At 38.3% G+C, this 27,137-nt stretch overlaps 1 protein-coding gene across 3 annotated transcripts in view; it reads right to left on the bottom strand.

Moving 5' to 3' along the window:
* The window catches only part of clpxa (caseinolytic mitochondrial matrix peptidase chaperone subunit Xa), a 45,335-nt gene that overhangs the window by 9,121 nt on the left and 9,077 nt on the right, over window positions 1-27,137 (bottom strand). For 2 of the 3 annotated variants that reach the window (XM_072565112.1, XM_072565113.1), the window contains exons 5-9: window positions 24,066-24,225; window positions 16,038-16,079; window positions 6,879-7,055; window positions 6,215-6,379; window positions 4,017-4,105 (exon numbers count right to left, since the gene is read on the bottom strand). In XM_072565112.1, the coding sequence (XP_072421213.1) occupies window positions 4,017-4,105; window positions 6,215-6,379; window positions 6,879-7,055; window positions 16,038-16,079; window positions 24,066-24,225 (633 nt within the window). The remainder of the gene's footprint in view (window positions 1-4,016; window positions 4,106-6,214; window positions 6,380-6,878; window positions 7,056-16,037; window positions 16,080-24,065; window positions 24,226-27,137) is intronic. The other variant, XM_072565114.1, reaches the window with a different exon arrangement.

Here is a 27,137-nt window from a genome sequence, read left to right as displayed (position 1 = left end):
TTGTCCAATGTGTGCAGGAGGGTTTCCTGACACAATATGTAGACAGGCCAACAAGAGGTGAGGCCATACTGGATTTGGTTCTGGGTAACGAACCAGGCCAGGTGTTAGAGTTGGAGGTAGGTGAGCACCTTGGGGACAGTGACCACAATTCGGTGACTTTTACTCTAGTGATGGAGAGGGATAAGTGTGCACTGCAGGGCAAGAGTTCTAGCTGGGGGCAGGGAAATTATGATGCGGTGAGGCATGACTTAGGATGTGTGGCTTGGAAAAGTAGGCTTCAAGGGAAGGGTGCAATCGATATGTGGAGCTTGTTCAAGGAGCAACTATTGAGTGTCCTTGATGTACCTGTCAGGCAGAGAGGAAAGGGTCGTGTGAGGGAGCCGTGGTTTAATAAGGAATTAGAATCCCTTGTTAAAGGGAAGAGGGCGGCCTATGTAAAGATGAGGCGTGAAGGTTCAATTGGGGCGATTGAGAGTTATAAAGTAGCCAGGCAGGATCTGAAGAGAGAGCTTAGAGCAGCAAGGAGGGGACATGAAAAGTCCTTGGTTGGTAGGATTAGGGAAAACCCAAAGGCTTTCTATAGGTATGTCAGGAATAAAAGAATGACTAGGGTAGGAATAGGTCCAGTCAAGGATAGTAATGGGAAGTTGCGTGTGGAGGCTGAAGAGATTGGGGAGACACTGAATGAATACTTTTCGTCAGTATTCACTCAGGAACAGGACATTGTTGCCGATGTGAATATTGAGTCACAATTAAGTAGAATGGATGGCTTTGAGGTATGTAGGGAAGAAGTGTTGGAAATTCTGGAAAGGGTGAAAATAGATAAGTCCCCTGGGCCTGATGGCATTTATCCTAGGATTCTCTGGGAAGCAAGGGAGGAGATTGCAGAGCCATTGGCCTTGATTTTTATGTCCTCGGTTTCGACAAGAATAGTGCCAGAAGACTGGAGGATAGCAAATGTGGTTCCCTTGTTCAAGAAGGGGAGTAGGGATAACCCTAGTAACTATAGGCCGGTGAGTCTCACTTCTGTTGTGGGCAAAGTCTTAGAGAGAATTGTAAGGGATAGGATTTATGAACATCTGGATAGGAATAATGTGATCAAGGATAGTCAGCATGGTTTTGTGAAGGGCAGGTCGTACCCCACAAACCTTATTGAATTCTTTGAGAAGGTGACTAAGGAGGTGGACGAGGGGAAAGCGGTAGATGTAGTGTATATGGATTTTAGTTAAGGCGTTTGATAAGATTCCCCATGGTAGGCTACTGCAAAAAATACAGAGGTATGGCATCGAGGGTGAGTTGGAGGTTTAGATTAGGAATTGGCTGGCTGGAAGAAGACAGAGGGTAGTAGTTGATGGTAAAGGTTAATCTTGGAGTGCAGTTACTAGTGGTGTTCCGCAAGGATCTGTTTTGGGACCATTGCTGTTTGTCATTTTTATAAATGACCCGGAGGAGGGGCTAGAAGGTTGGGTGAGCAAGTTTGCGGATGATACGAAAGTCGGTGGAGTTGTTGACAGTGAGGAAGGATGTGGCAGGTTACAGCGGGATATAGATAAGCTGCAGAGCTGGGCAGAAAGGTGGCAAATGGAGCTCAATGTGGGTAAGTGTGAGGTGATTCACTTTGGTAAGAGTAACAAAAAGATGGATTACTGGGCTAATGGTTGGATACTTGGTAGTGTGGATGAGCAGAGGGATCTTGGTGTCCACGTACACAGATCTTTGAAAGTTGCCACCCAGGTAAATAGTGCAGTGAAGGAGGCATATGGCGTACTGGCTTTTATTGGTAGAGGAATTGAGTTCTGGAGTCCTAAGGTCATGTTGCAGTTGTATAAGACTCTGGTGCGGCCGCACCTGGAGTATTGTGTGCAGTTTTGGTCGCCATACTATCGGAAGGATGTGGAGGCACTGGAACAGATGCAGAGGAGGTTTACCAGGATGTTGCCTTTTATGGTAGGAAGATCGTATGAGGAAAGGCTGAGGCACTTGTGGCTGTTTTCATTGGAGAAAAGAAGGTTTGGGGTGATAGGTATAGGACAGAGGTGTACAAGATAATTAGGGGTTTAGATAGGGTTGACCACGAGAACCTTTTTCCACGTATGGAGTCAGCTATTACGAGGGGGCATAGCTTTAAATTAAGGGGTGGTAGGTATAGGACAGATGTTGGGGTAGATTCTTTACTCAGCAAGTCGTGAGTTCATGGAATGCCCTGCCAGTAGCAGTGGTGGACTCTCCCTCTTTATGGGCATTTAAACGGGCATTGGATAGGCATATGGAGGAGAGTGGGCTAGTGTAGGTTAGGTGGACTTGGATCGCCGCAACATCGAGGGCCAAAGGGCCTGTACTGCGCTGTATTTTTCTATGTTCTATGAATGATGCTCAACTTTTCACAATTATTTGTATGCACCCCCACTTCTGATATCACGGTAAAAGCTCATTGAAGTAGCAGCTGAAAATGGCTGGGCCAAGGACACTACCTGGAGGAACTCCTGCTTGATGCCTCTTGCTGCAAGGACTGGCCTCAACCAGGGGATGTTAATGGAGGAGTCGGGGATATGCCATGTTAAGAGGCTTCAAATTCTTAGAAAACCCATCCCAGTTACCAAAGTAGCAGTGCCACACAACACGATGGAGGCCTTTCTTAATGTGAAGACAGGACTTTGTCTTAACAAGTGCTGAGAGATGGTCATTCCAACTGCGACTGTCATGGATAGATGCATTTGTGGCAGGCAGATTGCTGAGGATGAGATTAAATATTTTTCCCTCTTATTGATTTGTTCATCATCTACCACAGACTTGTTATTTAGAGTTCGTTAACAATGAGCAGTGGTGATACGGAATTATCTTGGTGATGGAACTTTGAAGATTCTACCTTTGAAGTATATTTTCTGCCTGTGGTACTCTCCATGCTTCCTCCAAATGGCATTCAACGTGAAGGAGTACTGATTTAATAGCTGGGTGTGGATGTGACCATGTTATCATAATCAGCAGATAGCTTCCTTGCCCCTGTTTAGCAAGGTGCCAGGAGACTTCAGAAGTCTGGAGGCAACTTTGAGGACTTCCAGGGGAATTCACTCAACTGCACAACACTGTGCTACAATCTCTATTGTCTGTCCCGCAAGTGTGGTAAGACTTACCTGGGATTGTCTGGGTCACTATCTACAAGGTACAATTCTCTCATGATCATGTCAGAGAATTGTTTGATCCATCTGAGAGACAGTTATCCTAAATTTGCACTAGTTGCCAGATGTTAGTATGGCCTTTGCAGAGTCAACAGGGCTGAGTATGCCATTGTTGTTTCTGCTGCTTGGGTTGATGCGAAAGGTTTCCACCTGGTTTCATTCTTTTGAGGTGTTTTAGCAATTTGATACAACAGAAAGACTTACTAGGCCATTTCAGATGGCAATTAAGCAACAACCACATTTCTGTGGGTCTGGAGTGAAACATATGCTAGAGCAGACAGGGAAAGCAGATTTTCGTTCCTAAGGGACTTTCATGAAACAGATGCATTTTTTTGACCATCGACAATGGTTTCATGGTCACCATTAGACTTTTAATTTCAGATTTCCTTTTGAATTTAAATTCCACCATCAGCCACGGTAAAATCTGAACCCAGGCTTCCAGAGTCTATAGATTATTAGTCCATGTTAATATAATTATTCCGCTGCCTCCCTGATTGCTTGTCCAAATGGGTGTTAACTTCTTTTTGGATCAAGGTTTCCAAAATCTTCTCCATAAATGATGTTGAATTAACTGCACTTAATGGCCACTTTTAACCTCAGTTTCTTATGAAAATATTATAGCACAAAAACTTTAGTTCTGAGACTCTGTTCGGGTCATAATATCACCTGCCAACTGTACTATCCACCTCTTGCCTACTTCTTTGTCCTCCAAAGCCAAAAATGAAAAAAACAATAAACAATAAATAATCAGTAAATTATTTTGTCTCAAGAATGTTGAAAAGTGCTTATCTAAAAATATTTTCCCATTAGCTCATTTGATTGAAATTCCTTGTCACTTACCTGCTGAACACCTTCACCACCCACATCACGTAGTTGATGAATCCCTGGCACACTGCCAATCTTATCTACTTCATCCAAGAAAACTATTCCTGGAAAACAATAAAACAGTAAAATGCACACAAAATCCCACAAACACCAATTAGCCAAATGACCAATATATCTATCTGCTGATCGCTGTGCTGTAAATGTCAGTCATTACACAAAGAATGGAAAAAATTGCTACAGATTGTTTTTTTAAATTTGGCAGAAGATACTGCTGCTTGATGTCTCATTTCAAAAAACACCACCAGCAATATTACAGGACCACTCAGTATTGCTATCAGGAAGTGTCAAGATCATTTGCTCAAGGTTGCAGTGGGAATTAAGCCCATAAACATCTGATTTCAAGTTTAATTATGAAGAAGGTTGCATAATTTATCTCCAACTCCCTAAAGATACATAAAATTAAGTACTGGTTAATTTATTATTAATATGTAGGAAATGTGGGAATCAATGACTTAGTGTGAATTAATGTCTGACAGCGGATAGTGGATCACTGATGGAGAAGATAATATCAAAGATTCCAACTTTTGAATTAGTCAACAACACCCAGAAACCACAAGTCATGATGTTGCACAGTGGCAGTAAGATGAACCTAGGCCTCCTGGCCTAAAGGTTAAGTCCCACCTGTGTAATGACAGGCTAATTACAGCTACACTACTGAGGAGTTTTGGTCAGTAGTGGTGCTACTAGCTACTATTTTTGCAGTGATAGTGATGACAAAGGAACCAGCGAAACAGAAGATCACTTTAAAATCCTCATGCCAAGCTGCATGGACTAGTCTGTGGCTTCAGTGCGGATTGCACCATCGACCCTTGACAGCTCTGGGTGCTTTTGCAGTGGTTTTTCATCGTCAAGAGTGAAAGAGTAGAGCCATACATAGTTAAAGCATAAATGTCCAGAATGAACTGAAATAAAGAAATGGGGTGATCATATTATTGTTTCCAGTACATGAGTACAGAGTGATACATCCTGTACGTATACTGGTGCAGAGGGAGTTTGAGGTATTTACTAGAACGAATTAAATTTTGATGTGGTAGGTGGAATATAAATTATATTTCAATTTTTTGCATTTAAAATCTTGTGAAAGCCTTTTCTTTCAGGTGTATGCCTGTGAATAATAATGTGCTCTGGGACTTTAAAAGGATCAGTATTAATTTTGCAGAAGATGACATCTCATTTTGGGTTAGTCAACAGCACCCAGAAACCGCAAGTCATGATGTTGCGCAGTGGTAGTAAAATAACCTTTCAGCCAATGTCATCTTTATCAAGAACAGCATTAAATGTGGGACTCTTTCACTTGGTGAAACACCCTGGTCACCATGATTCATACATGTATTGAAAGTATTCTTTTAACAAAGTATTAGTCTTTGAATTCAGAGTTGTGACTTACTGATCTAAAGACCTTAATTCAAACCTCATCATGACTGGGGTCCTTAGACAGCACCTTTCAAATCCACAGCTACCACAGTCTAGAAGAACAAGGGCAACAGATGCATGGTAACACCATCACTTGCAAGTTCCTTTTATGTCGCCGAATAAATACTTTGGAAGTATTTTATTTAAAGATGGCAGCTCATCACCGCAGTTTCAATTGCAACTAGGACTAAGCAATACGTGCTGGGTCAGTGAGCAAAACTCACATCCCCAGGATGAATAAAGAGTGATACTTTTTATAGATAAATTAAACAAAGGAAAACTTGATGGAGCATTGCCCGTATTCTTTAAAATTCTTTCAATCTCCCAGTAATCTGTGCATTATTTCTTTTTTTGAATTTCAGTTCATGAATAAGCTTAAAATATCAACACATTCTTCATTGAAAAATTGCCAACATAAAAGGTAAAAGCTTCATCCACAGAATACTGTACCAGCAAATGCTTCAAGTTTATCAGGTGTGTGAAATAATGAGACAATCAATCAATGCCCTTTCATCACCTCTGGAAGATCACTTAAAAATTGAATTTTGATTGTTACCAAAGTAATTAATAAAATATCTGAAAAAACAGTATATACAGTGAAATGCTGTGAGGCTATTACTTTTATTAAATTTGACTGGGCAATATGAAGATTAGAATATAAAATTAAACTTGGAGTGCATGCTTAAATTTAGGCTGTTCAAACCTTAAAATGGATAAGATTAATTTTCCACAAATCCTACCTTGCTGAGCTTTATCAACGTTGTAATTGGCATCTTGCAAGAGCTTTGCAACAACTGATTCGATATCTTCACCGACATATCCAGCTTGGGTCAGAGTAGTACAATCACAAATGGCAAAGGGAACCTCGAGGCATCGGGCGAGGGTCTGTGCTAGTAAGGTCTTGCCTAACGGAAAGAAAGTCTTTTATTTTACATGTTTACCATCTTTACAACTAAACACTTCCATCCAAAGGACAGAGTTGGTATGGTAATATAGTCACGTTCACAGAACTAATGTGTGTACTACATCAGAAAATAATAGTGTGCGTACACAAAAGAAAATACTACATAAAAGTCTAAAGAACATTCAAATGATTGATAGAGAACATTAATTATTTCAAAAGTGTGGTTTGATTCATCATGCGATGCAAATGCAATGCATGGTGTCTAAAAGGAAGCATACCAAAATGATCTAAAACCTGCAGCCATCCAACTGCAAGAACTATTAACACTACGCTGATCTTACACAGAACAAATTCTCTTATTCTGGGTACTTGCTTGGATTTAAACTCAAATGACGTATAATTATGACAACACTTGTTAAGCTCGAATAACTGCATTGCACTGTGATCACTGTAAAGCTTATTGCAGCACTATAAATACTTGTTCCCCATTTTAAGCTGACCTGATCCTGTGGGACCAAGCAACAGAATGTTGCTTTTCTCCAACTTAATGTCATCGTGAGTTGAGTCAAGAACCTCTCCTCCTCGCTTCTCTTGAGGAATTGATTGGCTTGCTTGCTGCTGCATAGAAGCTCCAAGTGCATTACTGTGTGGACTAATGCCTGCAATCTGCAGCAACTCTACAGGGAGCAAAAAGTAAAACAAAAGAATCTCAGCGTTTTACACTTATTTCCACAGATTCTGCAGACATTAGGATTGTGGTAATGTAATCGTGAAATGTGCATTGCAATGGTAACCATGATGGTTTTTCTAACATGTTTGTAGAATCACATTAAGTAATTTAATTCATTACACCTTAAATATTTAGCAGGTTATTTGCGCCAGCATGTGCCTAATGAAATAGGACAGATTAAAAAGATACCAGTGATTCAGAGATGTTTTAAAATTATCACTCAAAAGGATTTACAAACTTCAATCACACATGTTGATTAATACAGAACGTATTTTTCAAAATTTTGTACTTGGATTAAAAATGTAAAGAAAAAGTTTTTGTAATGATTTGTTGCCAAAGCAGGACTGAGTAATAAAATGCTTACATGTTCCATGGTTGTAGGGTGTGTGGGGATCAACACAAGATGTCAGTGATGCAGAACAAAAGATTGTCCAATTATACACAAAGTTTCTGTATCAAGCACACCAGGAATAATACAGGGACAGTAAAGCCTAATCTGAATAAAGTACATGTACTGAAGAAAAATAAATGCTAGTCAGTTGCTGTGAAACTTATTCCATTTACAGTAAGTAATCTCCAGCTCATGAGATTGAGAAAAAAAATAAAAAATGCTCCAATTCTGAAATAAACACATGAGACTGCTGCAACTATGGTTAAAAAGAATCGCAAACAATGTAAATCCTGACTACTGCCAGCATTTCTAGGTTTGCACTGACAAAGATTTTTTTCTTTCCTCAAACTTGAGAATCTCTTTTTCAAATATCAGTTCCTCATTCTAGGAGCTTGTGACCCACAACCATTTAGGAACAACTCCAAGGTTTCTGACACTGATTAACTGAACACACTGGTATAGTAGCTGGACCATACAGAGCAGGAGGGCAACACGTTTCTTCATTTTAATGTATAAAGTTCACTAATGCCAGATGTAATAATAATCAGGGACACAACTAGCCTCAGTAGCCCTGAGTTTTGGAAGTCAGTCAGATTCTGTTTACATAAATGCTGTTTGAGTAAACATAGATACAACTGTGGATACTGAGAATCAAAAGAAATAGAGCTTCAAATTAACTTGCAGGACTAATTGAGTGACGTGAGTTTTGAGAAGATTTGTAGCTCAAGTTGAGGTTTTGGATGTAGGTTTGATCGCTGAGTTGAAAAGTTCATTTCCAAACATTTTGTTACCTTACTAGGTAACATCTTCAGTGGACCTTATGTGAAGCAATGCTGAAAATTCCTGCTTTCTATTTATATGTTTGGGTTTCTTTGGGTTGGTGATGTCATTTTCTGTTGTGATATTATTTCCTGTGATGAAGTTGCTTCCTGTTACTTTTCTCAGGGGGTGGTAGATGGAGTCTAACTCGATGTGTTTGTTGATAGAGTTCCGGTTGGAATGCCATACTTCTAGGAATTCTCGTGCGTGTCTTTGTTTGGCTTGTCCTAGGTTGGATGTATTATCCCAGTCGAAGTGGTGTCCTCCCTCATCTGTATGCGAGGAAACTAGTGAGAGAGGAACTCTATCAACAAACAGATCGAGTAAGACCCCATCTACTACCCCCTGAGAAAAGGAACTGGAAGTGACTTCACAGGAAATGACATCACTGCCTGAAGTGACATCACCACCGGAAATGACATCACAAGCCCAAATAAACCCCAAGGTATAAATAGAAAACAGGAATTTTCAGCATTGCTTCACATGAAGTCCACTGAAGATGTTACCTAGTAAGGTAACGAAACGTCTGGAAATGAACCTTTCAGCTCAGCGAGCAACCCTACATCCAAAACTAATTAGGTGAAAGTGAGGACAGCAGATGCTGGAGATTAGAGTCAAAATTAGAGTGGTGCTGGAAAAGCACAGCAGGTCAGGCAGCATCTGAGAAGCAGACCTCCTGCTCTAACGTTGATTTTCCTGCTCCTCGTGCGTGGCGCGCTGGTGCCTAGTCTCCTGAGTGGGTCGGACTTAGCAAGTGCTCGCTGTGTTAATCCCATTGAACTGATTGGGGGGTGCGAGAGGCTTCAGCAATGCTGCAGGTCCCTTACACATAAGTGTGTCTGCTTAGAAACAAACCCTGAGACACAGAGGAAACAAGGCAGGCAGAGCGAGGAAAAAGGAAACTTCAGAAAACTCCGAGCCCCAGAGGAGAGGCATTGAATCAGTTAATCAAATAATCAATGATCCAAACGAAATAGTGCCCACCCACCTCGTTCGGACAATTGAGCTTCCTCTGTACTCTATTTTCATTTCATATTCGTCACACCCACATAAACCTTCCATATTCTCAGTTGTTTACCCAATTTTACTCCTCCCTTACGTCCCGCTGTTGAAGCTCAGATTGAAACTCATGCTGTTGCACATTTGAACTTCTTAGACAAAATAAACAATTTAGACATGTTAATGATACATCTCCACGGAAGGAGACGATTTGAACCAGGGCCTTCTAGCTCAGACATAGAGACACTACCACAGCACCACACAACCCCTTGACTTTTGCTGTTGTCCCTACATCTAAGCACCTTTAACAGGTGGTCACTTGTCATTCTCTAATTAATTGTTTGACCAAACAATTCAGGCCACAGCACTTGAACTCAACCCAGGTACAAGTATGCAATAGTGACTTAATAAAACGACATTCAAACCACACTGTGGTCTCAGGTTATGTTTCATATGATTTTACACCATTAATTAAACAAAGTAGGCATTAAAATTTCAAAATGTGGCAGTGGTGCTATTTTTCTCTATGATTACTACCAGGATATATTTGCAAGGTATACTGTGTTTAGCCAAACTCTATGGATATAGAAGAAATGAGCCCCATATCCCAGCTATCTCTCACACAAAATTTATGCATGAGATCTGAAACTCTCCAGCTTAGGCTCCTCTGCCATTTCACTGCTGTTTGACACAGGTTATCATGATGTGCTGCAGATACTGTTCATCCACAGTAGAGCAATTGGAACAATTTTCACAAATTACCTCACACAGTATCAACACAGGCTGGTAATTCACAACAAAGGCCCCAGCAAAATTTCCAATAACAGAAGAGAAACAAAACTCAAGCCCCAATGCTGAGAGAGATGGATGACCTTTGTAATTCTAACTAACCTTCTAATTTTCTGCCACAGATGCTAGTTGAGGCCAAAACCAGAATATTTCAAGACGGAGGTAGATGTAGTTCCTGCGTCTAAAAGGATCAAAGGGTATGGGGCAAAAGCAAGAGCTTACCAAATTGGATGATCAGCCATGATCATATTGAATAGTGCAGCAGGCTTGAATGGCTCACTCCTATATATATTTTCTATGGTTACATCCATTTCTAACTTTGAATGAATAAATGTTATACAGCCATTCAGTAATTCCCACACACCAGGTATTGATGTTACTAAATACAATGTTTCATTGTTAACTATACACATCAACATCATTTTGCTAAATCACAAAAAAAAACTTGTATTTATAAAGTGTCTGAGAAAATAGCCAAAGGTAGAGCAAAAAGATAATAAATTTCTGGAAGATAACCAAAAGCATGGTTTTAAATATCAGTGTTTTGAGGATATTCAAAGGGCAGAGAAGTTAGCTTTTTAGGTTAGTTCATTGTCTTATCTATGCAAACAACACAAGGACTAAAGATGTTAAGCTCAATAACTGCATTCATAACAGTGATTTGATTGAAAGGCGCACATTAGAAGACATCTTTGTACAGAATGAGTTGTCATTCCCATCAGCAAATGAATTTGCAACTTATTCAACCAAGTGGTATGTCAACATGGAGCCAAAGAGATGTACAGCAAGGAAACAGACCCTTCGGTCCAACTTCTCCATGCCAACCAGATATCCTAAATTAATTGAGCCCCATTTACAAGCACTTGGCCTGTGTTCTTCTAAACCCAACATATTCAGATACCCATCCAGATGCTTTTTAAGTGTTATAATTGTATCAGCCTCCACCACATCCCCTAACAGTTCATTCCATATACAGATCACGTGCTGTTTGAAAATATTGCCCTTTGTGTCGCTTTTAAGTCTTTCCCCTTGAACCTATGCCCTCTAGTTTTGGAGTCCCCTACCCTGGGGAAAAGATCATGGTCCTCATGATTTTATAAACCTCTAAGGTCACCCCTCAGCCTCTGACATTCCATAGAAAAAAGCCCCATCCTATTCTCCCTATAGATCAAACTGTCAAACCCTAGCAACATCCTAGTGGATCCTTTTTAAATCCTCTCACATTTAACAACATCCTTTCTTCAGCAGAGAAACCAGTATTGAATGCAGTATTCCAAAAGTAGCCTAATGAATGCCCGCTATATGAATGCATTGACCAATAAAGGCAAATGTAGTCAATATCTCTTTAAAGAGACATTTCAAGTGCACACAGAGACCAAACATAGATTTAAACTTGGGTTGATTAATAAACTATTAAAACTTAACAGTACTAAAAGAAAACAGCAATTGGAACAAGATAGTTGGTACAAGAAAAATAAAAGTTTCAGAATGTGAAAATTATACTCATTCTGAGGAATAGCCTCGGGTTTCAACCTGTAAGACAACCTATACACAGGTGTCGTCACTGCTTTCAAAATATGTGCAACATATATGCCAGAGTTCTAATTTTTTTTTTAAATTATGCCAATATGCTTGAACTAAAATAGTAAGTACAAATGTAAATGATGAAATGGAAAAATATGTGAAGTGATAAAATCATTGTTTAAAGCAAAATAGATGATTAGTATATTTTACTTGCAACATAAATATATAATTAATAAATTATATAAGGCTAGTGAAAGTCACAGTTTTCAAATAAACAAACTGACTAATTTGATCCTAGCAGCAACTGAGACTAAATAACTTGCAGAAGTTATGTACGGCAGGTCAGATTTCCCAAAGACTGCATGCACCAGAATTCCTGATTCAGCAACTTAATGGAAAGTTTTATAACAGCAGAGCCGAGGGTGACAATTCTGCTGGGAGAAAATTGGGCTGGTAGCATTAAACTTAATGATTAGGTTTAAGTGCCAGCTACAGTGTGGCCTCTTGTATTCATGGTTTTGTAAGGGACAATGCAGTTGCTACTTCACTTCAAAATGGAATACATTTGGTCAATGCTAGATCAAATTAGACATTGCCTCGAGCTGAACTATTAGTTGGACAGTTACACAGATGACAATGATTTCAGAACTCATTTCACTTTTTAAAAAAATAAACTAAACCTTTGATGTCAACCCTGAATCAGGTTCAACTGAGACTGATTTGATTTTCATTGGAAGTAGGACAACTTTACCAAAGTAAGCTTTGCACGGTCAGGGAGGAGAGATCATATCAAGTGAGTATACAGTTCAAGGAATTGGGAGGCAACATGGGAATAGAACTGGGAAATCTTTCTTAAAAGTTTATAATTCGGAAGTCTGGTGAAAAGCTTAATAAGTAGCTGACTCAACTGATAGAGATAGTTATTAATCACTGAAGCTTGAATATAGCCTTAATAGGTGTTATTTACTATTGAACGTAACTAGTATTCGGGGGAAGATATTGACATGGATCGAGGACTGGCTGACTGGCAGAAGGCAGCGAGTAGTGATAAAGGGGTCTTTTTAAGACGACAGCCAGTGACTAGTCAAGTTCTGCAGGTATCACATTGAGACCATAACTATTCACGTTAAACATTAATGATGTGGATGAAGGAACTGAGGGCATTGTCGCTAGGTTTTCAGATGACATAAGGATAGTTGGAGGTAATGTTGAGGAAGCAGAGAGACTGCAATAGGAATTGAACAGACTTGGAGAGTCCTTAAAGAAGTGTTAGATGGAATACAATGTGGGAAAGTGTGAAGTTGTGCACTTTGGTAGGAAAGGGAAAATCATAGACTATTTTCTAAATGAGGAAAGTCTTGAGAAATCTGAAGCACAAAGAAACTTGGTCATCCTTGTTCAGAATTCTTCTAAGGTTAACATACAGGTTCAGTGGGCAGTTAGGAAGGCAAACGCAATGTTAGCATTCATTTCAAGAGGGCTAGAATACAAGAACAGGACTACACTGCTGAGGAAGTGTAAGGGTCTATCCACACCACATCTGGAATATTATGGGCAGTTTTGTTCCCTGTATCTAAAGAAGGATGTGGAGGGGTCTGGAGGCGGTTTACAAGAATGAGTCCCAGGATGAAGGGCTGGTCATAAGAGAAGCAGTTGAGGACTGTATTCGATGGAGTTTAGAAGAAAGAGGGGGGGATTGCACTGAAACTCATAGATAGGCCTGGATCGAGTAGATATGGCAAAGATGTTTCCACTAGTAGGTAAGATTACGACCAAATGGCACAGCCTCAGAGTAAAGACATGACCCTTTCAAATGGAGAAGAGGAGGAATTTCTTCAGCCAGAGAATGGTTAATCTGTGAAATCTATTCCTGCAGAGAGCTTTGGAGGCCAAGTCAGTGTGTGTATTTAAGACAAAGTAGGTAGGGAATCAAAGGGAGAAGATGGGAATATGGGTTGAGAAACAGGTCAGCCATGATTGAATAGAAGAAATGAGGCAAATTGCCTAATTCTGCTCTTTTATCTTATGGCCTTATGGTCTAAAGTCCAGTGCAAATGTCAAATCTGCGTCAGAACGCACATCATAAAAAAGAATTTTTCCTCTCTACCAGCTAGATTATAAAATGTACCTCTTAAGGCCCTTCACAACTACAAAGGAGAATTATTAATGCTCTTTCTTGTTCCTTGTTGCTCACCATAATTGAAGCTGGTAATTAGGAAAATAACATACCTTAATTTGAATGAGAATTCTGACAACATAGTAGACAGCCAAGTAAAAACCTTCTCTAAGCAATTATACCTCTATAGAAAATATAGAATGTCAAGTGCTGAAGTAATGTGAAATGTTAAGTAGTAAAATACAGAGGGTCTTACCAACCCACAAAGAAATAGCAGCCAATAGATTCTGAACAAAAAGCAGAAAGATAATTGCATAAACAGAAGGGCTCATTATTAATGAAATTCAGTCCCAAAAAATTAGATACAATAATCTGCCAAGGAAAGAATATGATAGCATTTAGAAAGCAATCTATGTTCAGATACATTAATAGATTCAGAGAATATGATTTGTCAGAAAATTTAAAGTCTAAGGAACATTTTTTCCAGCATACAGTCAAATTGCGTATTGCAACAAGTTCACCAATTTATGATAGGTTCACAATTCTTTTTCACTTTTATAAAATATTCAATCTCACTGCCAACATTAATTCTGAGTCAAGGATCCCTTCCTGTTTAGCTCACAGCACTAAGAGGCCATCCTCAACTGTCTCTAATGCAAACAGCAATAGGATGGAGTAAGTGCTGCAGAGACCAATGAAACAATATTCTATGTAGGCTGACAGCACAGATGCCTCAGGCTCCGGCAGCACCTTCAGATTAGGCTGTAAATCTGACTAAAGGTGTACAGTTGGTGTTTACAATCCACCCACCATCAACATTTCTGGAATTGTTATCAGTAGATTGAAGAATTCAGAATGAAGTATCAATTTGAGTCAGCAAAACAGAGAATGACAAAGGCAGGAAGATGAAAGAGCGACAGAACCCAATCAGAACCTGAAGGAGAAGTTGGAATGTCTAAATAATCTTTTCTCATTTCAACTTCTTAAAATCAGTCAAGTTTCAAAAGATATTGTTCTTATTTTACAAAGGGTCAAATTACTCCTTAGATAACAACACTGGCCTTCACATCATACAGGTACACACAAACAGGCAAAACGCAGGACAGCCATACATGAGCATAACAGGTATAGTTAGTAAGTTTGCAGGTGACACCAAAATTGGTGCTGCAGTGGACAGCGAAGAAGGTTACCTCAGATTACAATGGGGTCTTGCTCAGATGGGCCAATGGGCTGAGTGTGGCAGATAGAGTTTAATTTAAATAAAGGCGATATGTTGCATTTTGGGAAAGCAAATCTTCATAGGAGCTATACACTTAATGGTAAGGTCCTAGGGAGTGTTGCTGAACAAAGAGATCTTGGAGTGCAGGTTCATAGCTCCTTGAAAGTGGAGTTGCAGGTAGATAGGATGATGAAGGCGGCATTTGGTATGCCTTCCTTTATTGGTCAGAGTATTCAATACAGGAGTTGGGAGGTCATATTGCGACTGATCTGTGGAGTTAGACATCTTTCAATCTTGCATTTATGGCTCAATGGCTTAACATACAAATGAAGAAATAAAATACTAATATTACTTTAAATAGCCCAATCGACAAAGATGAAATGAGCTAATTTTCCATCTTTTCAAAAGGTTTTGTAAAGGTTAGTATACAGATTGTAAACTACAGATATATTGCTTTAATGCAGTGAATTGATTATGAACTTTTATTGGCTAACATAAAGACCACAGTTGGAGTTTAGCACATGGAACAAACTTTGAGACAGCTACTAATGCTCAGAATATGCCTCAGATACAGGGAAACAAACAAGGAAAAGCTTTTCTCAAATCAAGCTTGCAATGAGTGCCAACTTTTTTTGAAGAAAAAAGCAGTAAATCATAAATTGAAACTATTTTTTTGAAGTAGAGGATCGTAAAAATACAGGTCAGACCACATTAGAGTCTTGAAGCAAGTTATAAAAGTCTAGAAATCAATGAAGAATTTCATCAAGTATTTTCAATAAAAGTATGAGCTGCTTTCAGTCTGTGCTTCATTTTGTATAATCTTCTATTTAATGAACACCGATATTTTCAAATGCTGCACACGATATCTATGTCCTTCCGAAAGGGTTTCAGAAGAAGCTTCAATTAGAAATAAATTATAAATTTGTTAGATCACCTGTGTCCATTTTTAGACCACCAAGGGATTATCCATGTGGTAGGTTACACAATTCAGTGACGATTGAACTGTTTTCAGTTTCAAACAAAAAAAAACCCCAAAAAAAAGGGCACAGGTGAGAAGATGGAGTCAACTTACTTGTAAATCTGTACTCATCCTCTCGTCTTCGGATTTCTAACTCTACAGAGAAAGGTTAGAAGTATTAAATAACAAACTAACAAAGCGGCAACAGGCATAGATGAACTTTCAATGTGCACATTAAATACATATATCTGTGTGTTTACTTCATCCCACGGGTCTACAAATCTTTAATACACAAAACAGATCCATACTGGAGGAGCCTAACTGGATAGTGATTGCTCATGTGATGTCAGTCTCATTTAGCCATATCCCACCTTACAAAAGAATGTTATAACAACTCATTTGTCAAAATATATGTAAAGGAGAGATTTTTAGGGTGGTGTGGGTAGGACAATTCTAACTACACTTTCTACTGCAACAGAGTACAGATAGAAAATGAAAAATATACATTCTATTTAGCTACTGCAGCCTGGTTAGAGGAAGTGTCTCAAATCAGAATGGACTTTGCAAGATACCAATTTTTGTTTCAGATTAAGGGTCTCATGGAACACATTGAGAAAACAGGGAAAAGACGAACCTGTAAAACTAGCCCACATGCATCATTACATCAGTGTAGTACCGAGGTGAATAAGCCAATTATTTTATTCAGTCAAGACAAAAAGTCATGCTTGGCAGTTTATAAAATTCCTGGATTTTGGACATCTCCCATTTTCAGAAAGACTGTTTAGTATATACTTTTATAATAAAAAGTCTTCAAACGACTTGAACAAAATGTTTGTTTCTTTTATCATTATAGAAGTTATAACAAATTATGCCATTGTTCAGGCAGTTATGCACAACCAAATTATTTACAAATTTTAAATATCCACTTTAATTGTATGTGTCAAGGTTCATTTTAATTAATTTTTCTGTTTAAATCTGAAGGTTAGACCACAGAAATTACAACAAGGGTAGCTGTTTGGCCTCTGTTTTGCCATTCAACAGGATTGTGACTGATCAGACATTCTTCACATTCACCTCCTGCCATTTTCCCATAAACCTTGATTTCCCAATGAATCAAGAACTTCTTAGCATTAGGTATACGGAAGGACTTTACCCCCCACAGTTCTGTGGCAAGAAGTTCCAAAGACACTCAACCCTCACAAGAAATTCCTCCTAATCTCAGTTTAAAATTGGCGTTCCTTTATTCTGTGACCATGTCTGCTGGCCCTCCCAAGAGGGAAACATCCTCTAGTGTTTATTTTGTCAAGCCCCTTCAGAATCCATGTTTCGAGATTACCTTTCATTCTTCTGAACTCCAAAGAGTAGAATCTCAAACTTGTTTGGCCTTACCTCCTAAGACAATCTCTCCATACCAGTGATCGTCCTAATGAACTGAATCCAATGAACTAATCTTTCCATAGGTAAGAACCAAAATCACTCAGTACTCCACATGTGGTCTCACCAGCACTTCTACAGTGGCAGTAATTATATATAACTGCTCTTATATTACAACTCCTTTGAAATAAGGGCCAACATTCTTTCAGCTTTCCTGATTACCTGCTGCACCTATATGCTAGCTTTTTGTGTTTTGTACCCTCAATCCCTTGCGTTCCTACAAATTGCAGTTTTTCTCTATTTAATTAATATTGTTCTTTTGTTCTCTTCCAAAATGAACAACTTCACATTTTCCCAAAAAACACCATTTTGCCAACTTTTTGTCCACTGAATTAACCTCAACCTTAACACCCCTCTCGCAATTGCCTTTCCTCTTATTTTTGTACTGTTTGCAAAGTTGGCTACAGTTTATTTGCTTCCTTCTTCCAAAGTCATAACATATATTGCAAACAGTTGCAGTCCCAGCACTGATGCCTGGGGAGCCCCACTGGCCACAGGTCACCAAAATGTAAAACAATTCCTTTTTCCCCAGGTTTTCCTGCCCATTAGCCAATTCTTTCCTCATACCAATATACAACTTCCAACACCATGGGCTCTTACCTTACGACTTAATCTTCTGTGAGGTAGCTTGTTCAATGCCTTCAGGAAGTCCAAATACAATACATTTACTTGTTCCCCTCTATCTACTCTGAGACTTTCTTTAAAAATTCTAATAAATTAGTCAGACACAATTTCTCTTTTATGAAGCCATGCTGATTCTGCTTGATTAGATGACAAGGACAAATGGAAGCTGCTGATTGGGTGAGAACAAGCACTGACTATCTATACCACTATTATCACTTATATTTTGTAGTCTTTATTTTGTGGATTAGAGTTTGTAATGTTTCAATGAGTTGAAGGGAGGAAAGGTCGAAAAAGTAATTGAAAGTTCAGCAGCTTCTATTCCAACTATTAAATTCCTACAAAATGGAATTTAAGTACTCTTTGGTTCAAAAAATGAAAAGAAACTGGTGTTACTTTTAGTGTAGAATGTGCATTTTATTTCTATGCTCAATCACAAGTTTCCAAATGATACTAAACTGGTGGAACAGACTTACAAATCCACATTTAGACAAATCTAGTAGATGAAATACAACATGGACAAATCAAGCAAAGGCATACTGGACAGCAAAACAGACTTTACAAGTAATGCATTGCATTTAAAACTGGGGCAAAGTTAACATGCCAAAACACAACGTAGCAACAGACAAAGCAAATCGAACATTAACTTATACTGACAATTTACTTGATTACAAGCCAGAAATGATACCATAAAGCTAGGCCAGTGAAGTGGACAGTGAAGATGCGCCAATGACAGACAGAAATGGGCAAAGGTACATTGAAGGCAAAAATAAATAAGTGGCATATTTTAGTCAGAGATAAAGCAGGCGAGAAGCCAACAGTCCATACATCCTGGACTCTCAAACCTTCCAAGAGTAATTGCCATCACAGGTGATACAAGAATACAATCAAAGTCGCAAGTAACCTCCTATCATTTGGAACTTTGCTCCTCCCAACCCACATTCAAGGGTCAAATTGCTGCTCTTTATTTCCCCACTTACTCCACATATTCATCACATCTTTCAATGAAAGAACAGCATCTGAAAAACTTTATGGTTAATTTTTACCATATTATTTGGAATAACATACTGCAGTGAGAGCAACTGCTCACCTTATATTTTTCAAAATAAACATTAGCTATTACTTGGAGCATAAACTATAAAGAGATCTGAAATAGAAGACCAATGGACATTCTTCAACGCAAAACCTATTTCGTGAACCTTGATTCAGGAAAGGATAGTTTGCAACATTTAAATCTTCTGCATACAAGGAAGAGTTAATAATTTCACAGACAGAAAAAAGTTTACAACTAACAATCCATGCAGACATCTTGACTTAAAAGTAAAATTAAGTGATAAGTTTTATTTCTTTCGGATTACATGGAATATGGGTGTCCTTGGCAGGATCAAGATTTGTTCCCAATCCATAAACTCTCTTGAACAGAACAGCTTGCTTGGGCCATTTCACATGGCAGTTAGGAGTCAATCACATTTCTGTGGGTCTGGAGAAACATGTAGGCCACACCATGCAAGAACTGCAGTTTTATTTTCACGAAAGGACATGAGCTAACCAGATAAGTTATTACAACAAATATTACAGGTGAAAGCAGGATTTTTACAATACATAGCAACTGATATTCCACTGATAAAGTAGTCGGTCTTAAACTCAAAAAAACCCCAGCAATTCTATTTCAATTATAATTTTGTCTCACTGTCTCTACCAAACAGCAAGTATAATGGCAACTATTCAAAGCAAATACTACAGGGGTTTAGCATTCACTGCTTAAATCTCCAAACATATGCCCAGGTTATGCCATTATAAACAGGATTTTTATTGTCCACAATTTACAGCACAGTCCATTTATAAATACCACAAATGCACTTCACTCCTAAAAAAGGTTGACAGAATTCTCCGAATACTCTGTTGTAAGCATGGTAAAATGCATTATGTAATAAATTTGATGGAAATAAGTTGGCAACAGAAGCTGCTATTAGAAGCTCTGACGTATAATTGATAACCAAAAGAACACAACAAATACTGTACCACAGGATGTGTTACCAGTCTTAAAGGGCAATCTGATTAGGTGGCTAATAAAATCCTCAGCATAAATAGATTGGTTAGGCATCGAACGTACCCATCAGAAATATCACATAACAGATTTTTACCATGCTTACAGCACAGTAACCAAGCTTATTTGACTTTTTTTTAAGCTGAGTTTGTATTCAAGCCAATTTACTGCAGCTGACTTCAACAGTCTTACTCAATAGCACAATATCTTGGCACAGGAATTGATGCTTAAATTGTAAAAATCTCTACTACAAACATGAGTTCATAAATTCAATAACAAAGGCAATTCTGCCTTGAGAAATATTATTCAATGGCAGTGAGCTTAAAAAGTTGGACTTAGCTCATGTGGAAAACAGCATACTGACAACAGATTATATTCTATACTTGTGTTACTTAGACAGAATCTTCAACATAATGAAATATTACAAACAATGTTGAGGAAGCATGATGAAACAAAGTATGATACTGAGCTATATGAGGAGACATTAATTCATATGAAGAAAACGCTAGATTTTAAAAAAAGAGTCTTAAAAGTAGAAATTGAAGTAGACGCAGAGAGCAGTACAGAGGATATTCCCAAGTTTGGGCACCGGCAACTGAAGTAACTGCCACCAATAGTGGTGAGATTAAAATGGGGTGGGGTTGCAGATATCTCAAAGGATCATAGCACCGGAGATTAGAGATCGGGAGGAGAGACGCCATGGAACAATGAAAACAGATGAGAAATTTAAAATCAACTTGTAATTTTACCAGCAGCTTATGTAGTTCAGGCACAAGGGATTCTCGTTGAACCAGACTAACTGCAAGTCCAGACATTACCAGAATTCTGGTGACCTCAAGTTTGCAGAGACACAACAAGACAGACTAGCTTGAAGTGCACTGGAATTACTGAATCCAGAGGTAACAAAAGCAGGAATAAATGTTTCAATAGTAAATGAAGTGTGACAGGGCACAGTCACATCATGCTACAAAAGATGAAGAAGGACAACTTTAGCAATGGTATGATCACGAGCTCATCTCAAGATGAATCGTGATAACAAGGTTGCAAAACGATTAACTTAATCTCTACTAGGGTCAGAGGCTGGGGTTTGGAGTTAGGGATAAGAGGAGAAATCAGTTCAGTTTGCAATTCCAATATTTAATTGGAAGAAATTTCTACTCCTGCAGTACTACAGTCAGATAAGCAGTGTGATAATTTAGCAACAGTTAAGGAATTGCATGGTGACGTAGTGGTTGTGTCAAAAGCTAATGCTGCATCTTCAAATGATGTTAGGACTACAGGTGCAATAATTGAACCAAATTATTATTTTTAAGAATTTGTTCTCACTGCAACCTTAGCATACCACAAATTATCCATAAACTACATTGCAACAAAGAATTGAGAGCTCTGCTCAATGTGTACTTCTTTTCAATGGACCCAGTCATGACTATGTAGCAAAATATACCGGGTTTTTCCAGGCTGCTAGCCCAAACACACCAAAATCACATGCAAAGGTCAAATCTAACAGTGCTCCATGTACACCTTCAACTTTTCTTCAATCATACAGATGGGATTCTGAATCAAATCTTCTTTTAATGGCCTGTACTGGTTTTCAGAGGATTGCATTTCTGATTCCTTGAATCTCATTGGTTCAAGTCACAAATGAACAATTTAAAATTCTGTTGGCCTACTTGCAACAGCTGATTAAGAAACATAAAACTGAAAACATTTGAGATTTTGTTTGATGTCAAAACTGACTGTTTTTGACAATAATATGCGCTAACTTTATTCACTACAATGTTCCAGGATGCTCTGAACAAGTAACAATTGTAACAAAAATATCCAAGCCTTCTTTAACACTTTCCCCACAAAATTTGAATCAACCATTTTTGACAATTTTTACTGTTCACCAAACAAGTCAAGCTTTGATTTTGCTGCACCCATGCCCACGCACTTTTGCATGACACAAATACTTTGTTGTGCGATGCATACAAATAAAGATTCTTTTAGGGTTATAGGTCTGCATAACTTAGACAACACAAAGAAACTTAACCGCTGGTTTTAACCTTGATAGTTCATTGACGTTTCTTTTAGGGAAGACTACAAACATACATTCTTGCTCAAGAGAAATAATAACATACATGCAATGCAAACAGAAAATTGGAAGCTCCATTTGAGAGCCTTTGAAATCTGGTTTATTCAATGTTAGTTTAATTTTAAATGGTATTGTTCTTTGAACCCGAACATGCATCGCTGGCTAAATCAATTACTCAATTAAAATAAAACCACAAGAAGTTTTTCTGCCAGAATTTTGCTTTCTGTAGTTGTGCCAGACCTGGATACATTGTTTTACACGGTTTACAACAAAATCCAGGCCTACAATAATCCTAAAAACAGGAGGGAGACACACTTCGGAATAGGCCAAATTTTTCTAGCATGAACCAATTTTCCAAACATAACCGAACTTTCCATTCTATACGTGTTTATACTGTGAATGTGAAAATTACCAAGGAAAGAATATCTTTTTCTTGTTCATACTTCAGAAAATGTCAAGCAAAGAGCTTGATAGTGGTATCAGATGCAATGTCATGGCCTATTTAACAATTTGATAATTTTAAGATTCATTCTAGGAATTGAAGTTGAAAGTAGATTGCATTTGGTAGGGCATGCCAACGGTGATAACTGGCCATGTTATTGAGAGATATTTGACGCTTGACCATGAATCAGTCAAGCTCACGTTGATAAGATTTTTTTTATATTCATTGTAAATTGCTGACATGGTCCATGCTTCATAAATTATGTAGCAAAATGACAAACAAACATTTACAATAGAGTGCATTAACAAATTTAAGCAGGGATTGTCAAGAATGACAATCATTTATAATTGGATATTGCCGTCAAATACGCAAGTTAAAGAATTATTAATTGGCCGACAGCTGTTGTGCTTCTATAACGTACCAAATAAAGATGATGTGGATGAGAATTAGACGCAAATCATTCAGAATCCCTATTTCTGACCTAGATCGGGTTAAAAATTGCCCACTTACTTTTACCGCACTTTTTCTCGTGAATTTCAAGGCTCAGAGTCTTCCCACCCGAAGCACCCCTGGGGTGGCATGGTGGCTCAGTGGCTAGCACTGAAGCCTCACAGCGCCAGGGACCGAGGTTCGATTCCTGCCTCGGGCGACTGTCTGTGTGGAGTTTGCACATTCTCCCGGTGTCTGCGTGGGTTTCCGCCAAGTGCTCCAGTTTCCTCCCACAAGCAGTTAGGAGAAAGGAGGCTTAGAGTTGTAAATAGTTGTTGTTTCATGTTCACTTTTAGAGTTAATGAATAAACTAATATTTTTTTCTTTTAAGTAGTGGAATTTGGGAGTTCTCTGTCACTCATACTTTAACAGAACATGAGGCAAGGTGAGCTTTTATGGGTGTTTGCTTTAATTAGCAGAGGGGTTCACCACTGTGTCATAACAGGATAAGTTCATGGGAGGGGGCACGACAAAATTAATTAGCAAGTGGTACCCAACTGAAGAAGGTTCAGAATTAGTTAGCCAGACTTTACAGCTTGCTTTCTAAATTCCTCCAACTTTTCTTGTCTACTGTGCAGATTAGTAAATTGGAACCCTGCAAAGAGCCTTCCACTCCAAATCAGACTTGGACACTTTCTCTAATATATTTTTGCTGGGTAATTGCCAATTGGAAGTTTCAACTTCCCAGGCAATTACTGCAGTCAGTTGCAAGATGACTTCTGCGTACACCCAATGCATAACTCCAGACTACACTGCTATACACAGTTCCCAAGTTGCTGTTTATTTGGTCTACCTAATATATTTGGAACATATGTTTTTAAAATGCAAGAACATGTGTTTAATTACACCAGATGTTTAGTTCAGTATTATTATATCAGTCACATTTTATTCCACTTATTATCTGCCAAAATTTCTAAAACGATGTCAAGGCTTGCAAAACTTATACTCGGGGCCATTGTGCAATTCCAACTCAAAACTCTGAACTCTTAAATTTGCAAATTAACAAAAGGGTCAGAAAGATAAGAAAATACTAACCTCGAGGTGTTAGGGAGGCCTGTTTTTCCACTTCTGTTTGTTGCCTCAGACTAGTTGGAATATTGTTATAGATGCGCTTGTAGTGGTTGTACACAGCAACTGAAAGCACCTTCTTGGCATAGGACTGACCAACCACATATTTGTCCAGATAACTGTAAATCTAAAATAAAATTAAAATCAGACTATGTCAAGAATAGTTAATCCAAAAAGACTTTTAGTATATACTGAGATGCAAACTTACAAGACAGTGACAGTAGGTAAAAATTATACACAAGATGAAAAGAGTCACATCAGAAAGGAATTATTTGGTTCAAGGATAAGAGAATAAATGATTGATAAGAACACATAGCGAGCGAGCGCACACACACGTGTTGAATATCACATTACAAAGAAAGCACAGTATATTGGTACAAATGTACCAGAAGGATGACATATAACCCAGTTAGTTTTCTAATGCATCATTTCAAATTACATAACTAGTATCATCTTTTTCAGTTGTAATCATTAACTACAAAGCTTCATTTCGAGACTTAACCCAAATGGTGAAAGATTAGCAGAATCATAAACCTATTTTTGGTTAAACAATCCTCAAGAGGCAAAAATTATAGTGGTTATGTCCAAGAGTCAAAGTGTTGTGATCAGTCTTGTTCAGACTGCAATAAAAGGGCCATATGGCCACACAAACTATTATTAATGGAATCAACACCTCTTACAGACAAATGATAGCCAGTTTGGACGGACCATACATGTCAATTCATCTTTGTTACTGACATGACATCTCCATGACGTTGCCTTCTCCTTTTGTTTTATTTAAGTTGTCAAACAAGAAGCAGACCATATTAAATATATACTGTTACAAATGTTCATAATTTTTCTGCTCTTTACCTGAATATATTTTGTTAACAAATGTTTCAATGGAAATCCCTGCTCTCTAGTACCTTTCTGAAGAGGCCATTTTGATTTCAAGGTTTATAACGTATTATCCTTTAGGAATTTGATTTTAAAGTACAGAAAATTAATATGTGGTTTCAGCTCAGTCAAGTTACCATTTCTTTTTAAAAATAGATAAGAAACTCATTTGGTGAACTAAATAAATCATTTCCAAGAAAGCATGCAACTTAGAGGCCTTGCAAGATATCTGTTGTGCTAGCTGGCTAAATATTTACCATGCTGGCTTTGTGACATACAGAAAAAATAATGATCAGAACCAGTAGTAGTTTAAGTTCAATTCAGAAGAATCAGGTTTCAGTTCAGAAGAACAGTTTCCTCCTTGGAGAAGGGAGGCTTGTTGTTTTGAAGAATCTCCGGGTTTGAGGGTTTATATACATCTCCTGGATATCAGATGGAAAATCAGCTCAGGCTTTTAGGATTTGGAAAGAATTCTCTGACGTTAAAACTGGAAATACTCCATTAAGGAAAAAATGAAAGTGTTAAGATAGGAGTGGTACTTGTCTGGAATTGAGTTTCTGCAAATGATATTGCCAAGAAAAGAGCTGAATCTTTGTCTTTGCTATTTATTTTAAGATCTTTCCAAATTGCCTTTTAGATGATGTTTTTGGTTGAATAAACTTTGGTTCTTGTGTTAAGAGAACATTGACAACCTCACGTGAATCCCTGTCACCTCATTCAGTGACAAACCACCACAGTAACCAAAGTGTGACCAAAAAAAAGTATGACCTATCAAGCCACATGTCCAGTTTACCATCAGCTGGGATCATAACACCAATATAATACAAATGAATTCACGTACTCCTGCCCTTGGCGTTTCTTAGACATCTGGACTACTGTTGCAATGCTTTGTTGCTAATTTATTCTTTTGCCTTCAAGACAGGTTAGTTCACCTTTGAAATACTGCAACCAATTCTGGTCTCCTTCCTAAAGGAATAATGTTGTGAAACTTGAAGGGATTTAGTAAAGATTTACAAGGATGTTATTAGGGTTGGAGTTTGAACGATAGGGAGTGGTTGAACAGGCTATTTTCCCTGGAGCGGAGGCTGAAGGGTGATCTTTCATGGTCATAAGGTTCTTGGATAGGGTGAATTGTCAAGGTCTTTTTCCAAGGGCAGGGGAGTCCAAAACTAGAGGGCACAGGTTTAAGGTGAGGAGGGGAGAGATTTAAAAGAGACCTAAGGGACAACTATTTTGTGCAGTGGTGCGTGAATTGAACGAGCTGCCAGAAGAACTGGTGGAGGCTGGTACAATAACAACATTGAAAATGTGTCTGGATCAATATACAAGTAGGAAGCTTTTACAGGGATAAGGGCCAAGTGCTAGCACATGGGACTACATTAACTTAGGATATCTGGTCGAATGAATGAGTTGGACTGAAACATCTATTTCCATACTGTACATTACTATGTCTCTATGACCAAATGTGAATAGGCAAATCCAGCCTATAAAATATTGAAATCAGAGAACCAGTGCAACTGTATTCTCTGACTTGAAGATACAATTGTTTGCCACTTGTAAAAACAAGATAGATTTGGTCAGTGGTAGGTGTGAGATATAAGACAGTTGGATAAATGCACAAACATATACTATGGTAAGAGCAAGTCAAGAGGTCAGCTATTTTAAACATTAATGAATTGCCATATGTTGTGTAATCAATGTGAATGAATGGATAAAGGAACAACATATACTACAACAATTACATTCCATGCACATATTTATCCACATGAAATGATGTGCCCACAATCTCATGCCCTAATAAATGGACTGAAAGGGAACTGAAGGAAAACATCCCCTTGGAGCCTGTATTTGGACTTCTGCTAGAACTATGCTTCACTGACTTCTTTTTATATTACTGTCCACACCTGTAACATTCATGTCTAGTAACTGTACTTTTGTTTGTATTCGTATTTTTTTCTCTAAAAAGGGGCAGTGCTTAAGTACAGAGTTATAGTTTTTTTTACTATGTTTAAAAACACGTCTGTGATAAGTAGCTGCTTCTTGCTAAGTACAGAAACCCGATGGACATTTTCTTTTAACCTGGGTTTGTCAGTCAGGTAAATTGGGGACTTTGGATACTTTGATTAAATCTTTTCATATTTGTGAGGACGCCCCCGAATAGTT

Source organism: Chiloscyllium punctatum, chromosome 48, assembly GCF_047496795.1.
Source record: "Chiloscyllium punctatum isolate Juve2018m chromosome 48, sChiPun1.3, whole genome shotgun sequence".
Lineage (NCBI taxonomy): Eukaryota > Metazoa > Chordata > Chondrichthyes > Orectolobiformes > Hemiscylliidae > Chiloscyllium > Chiloscyllium punctatum.
This window is presented reverse-complemented; position numbering and strand designations above follow the sequence as displayed.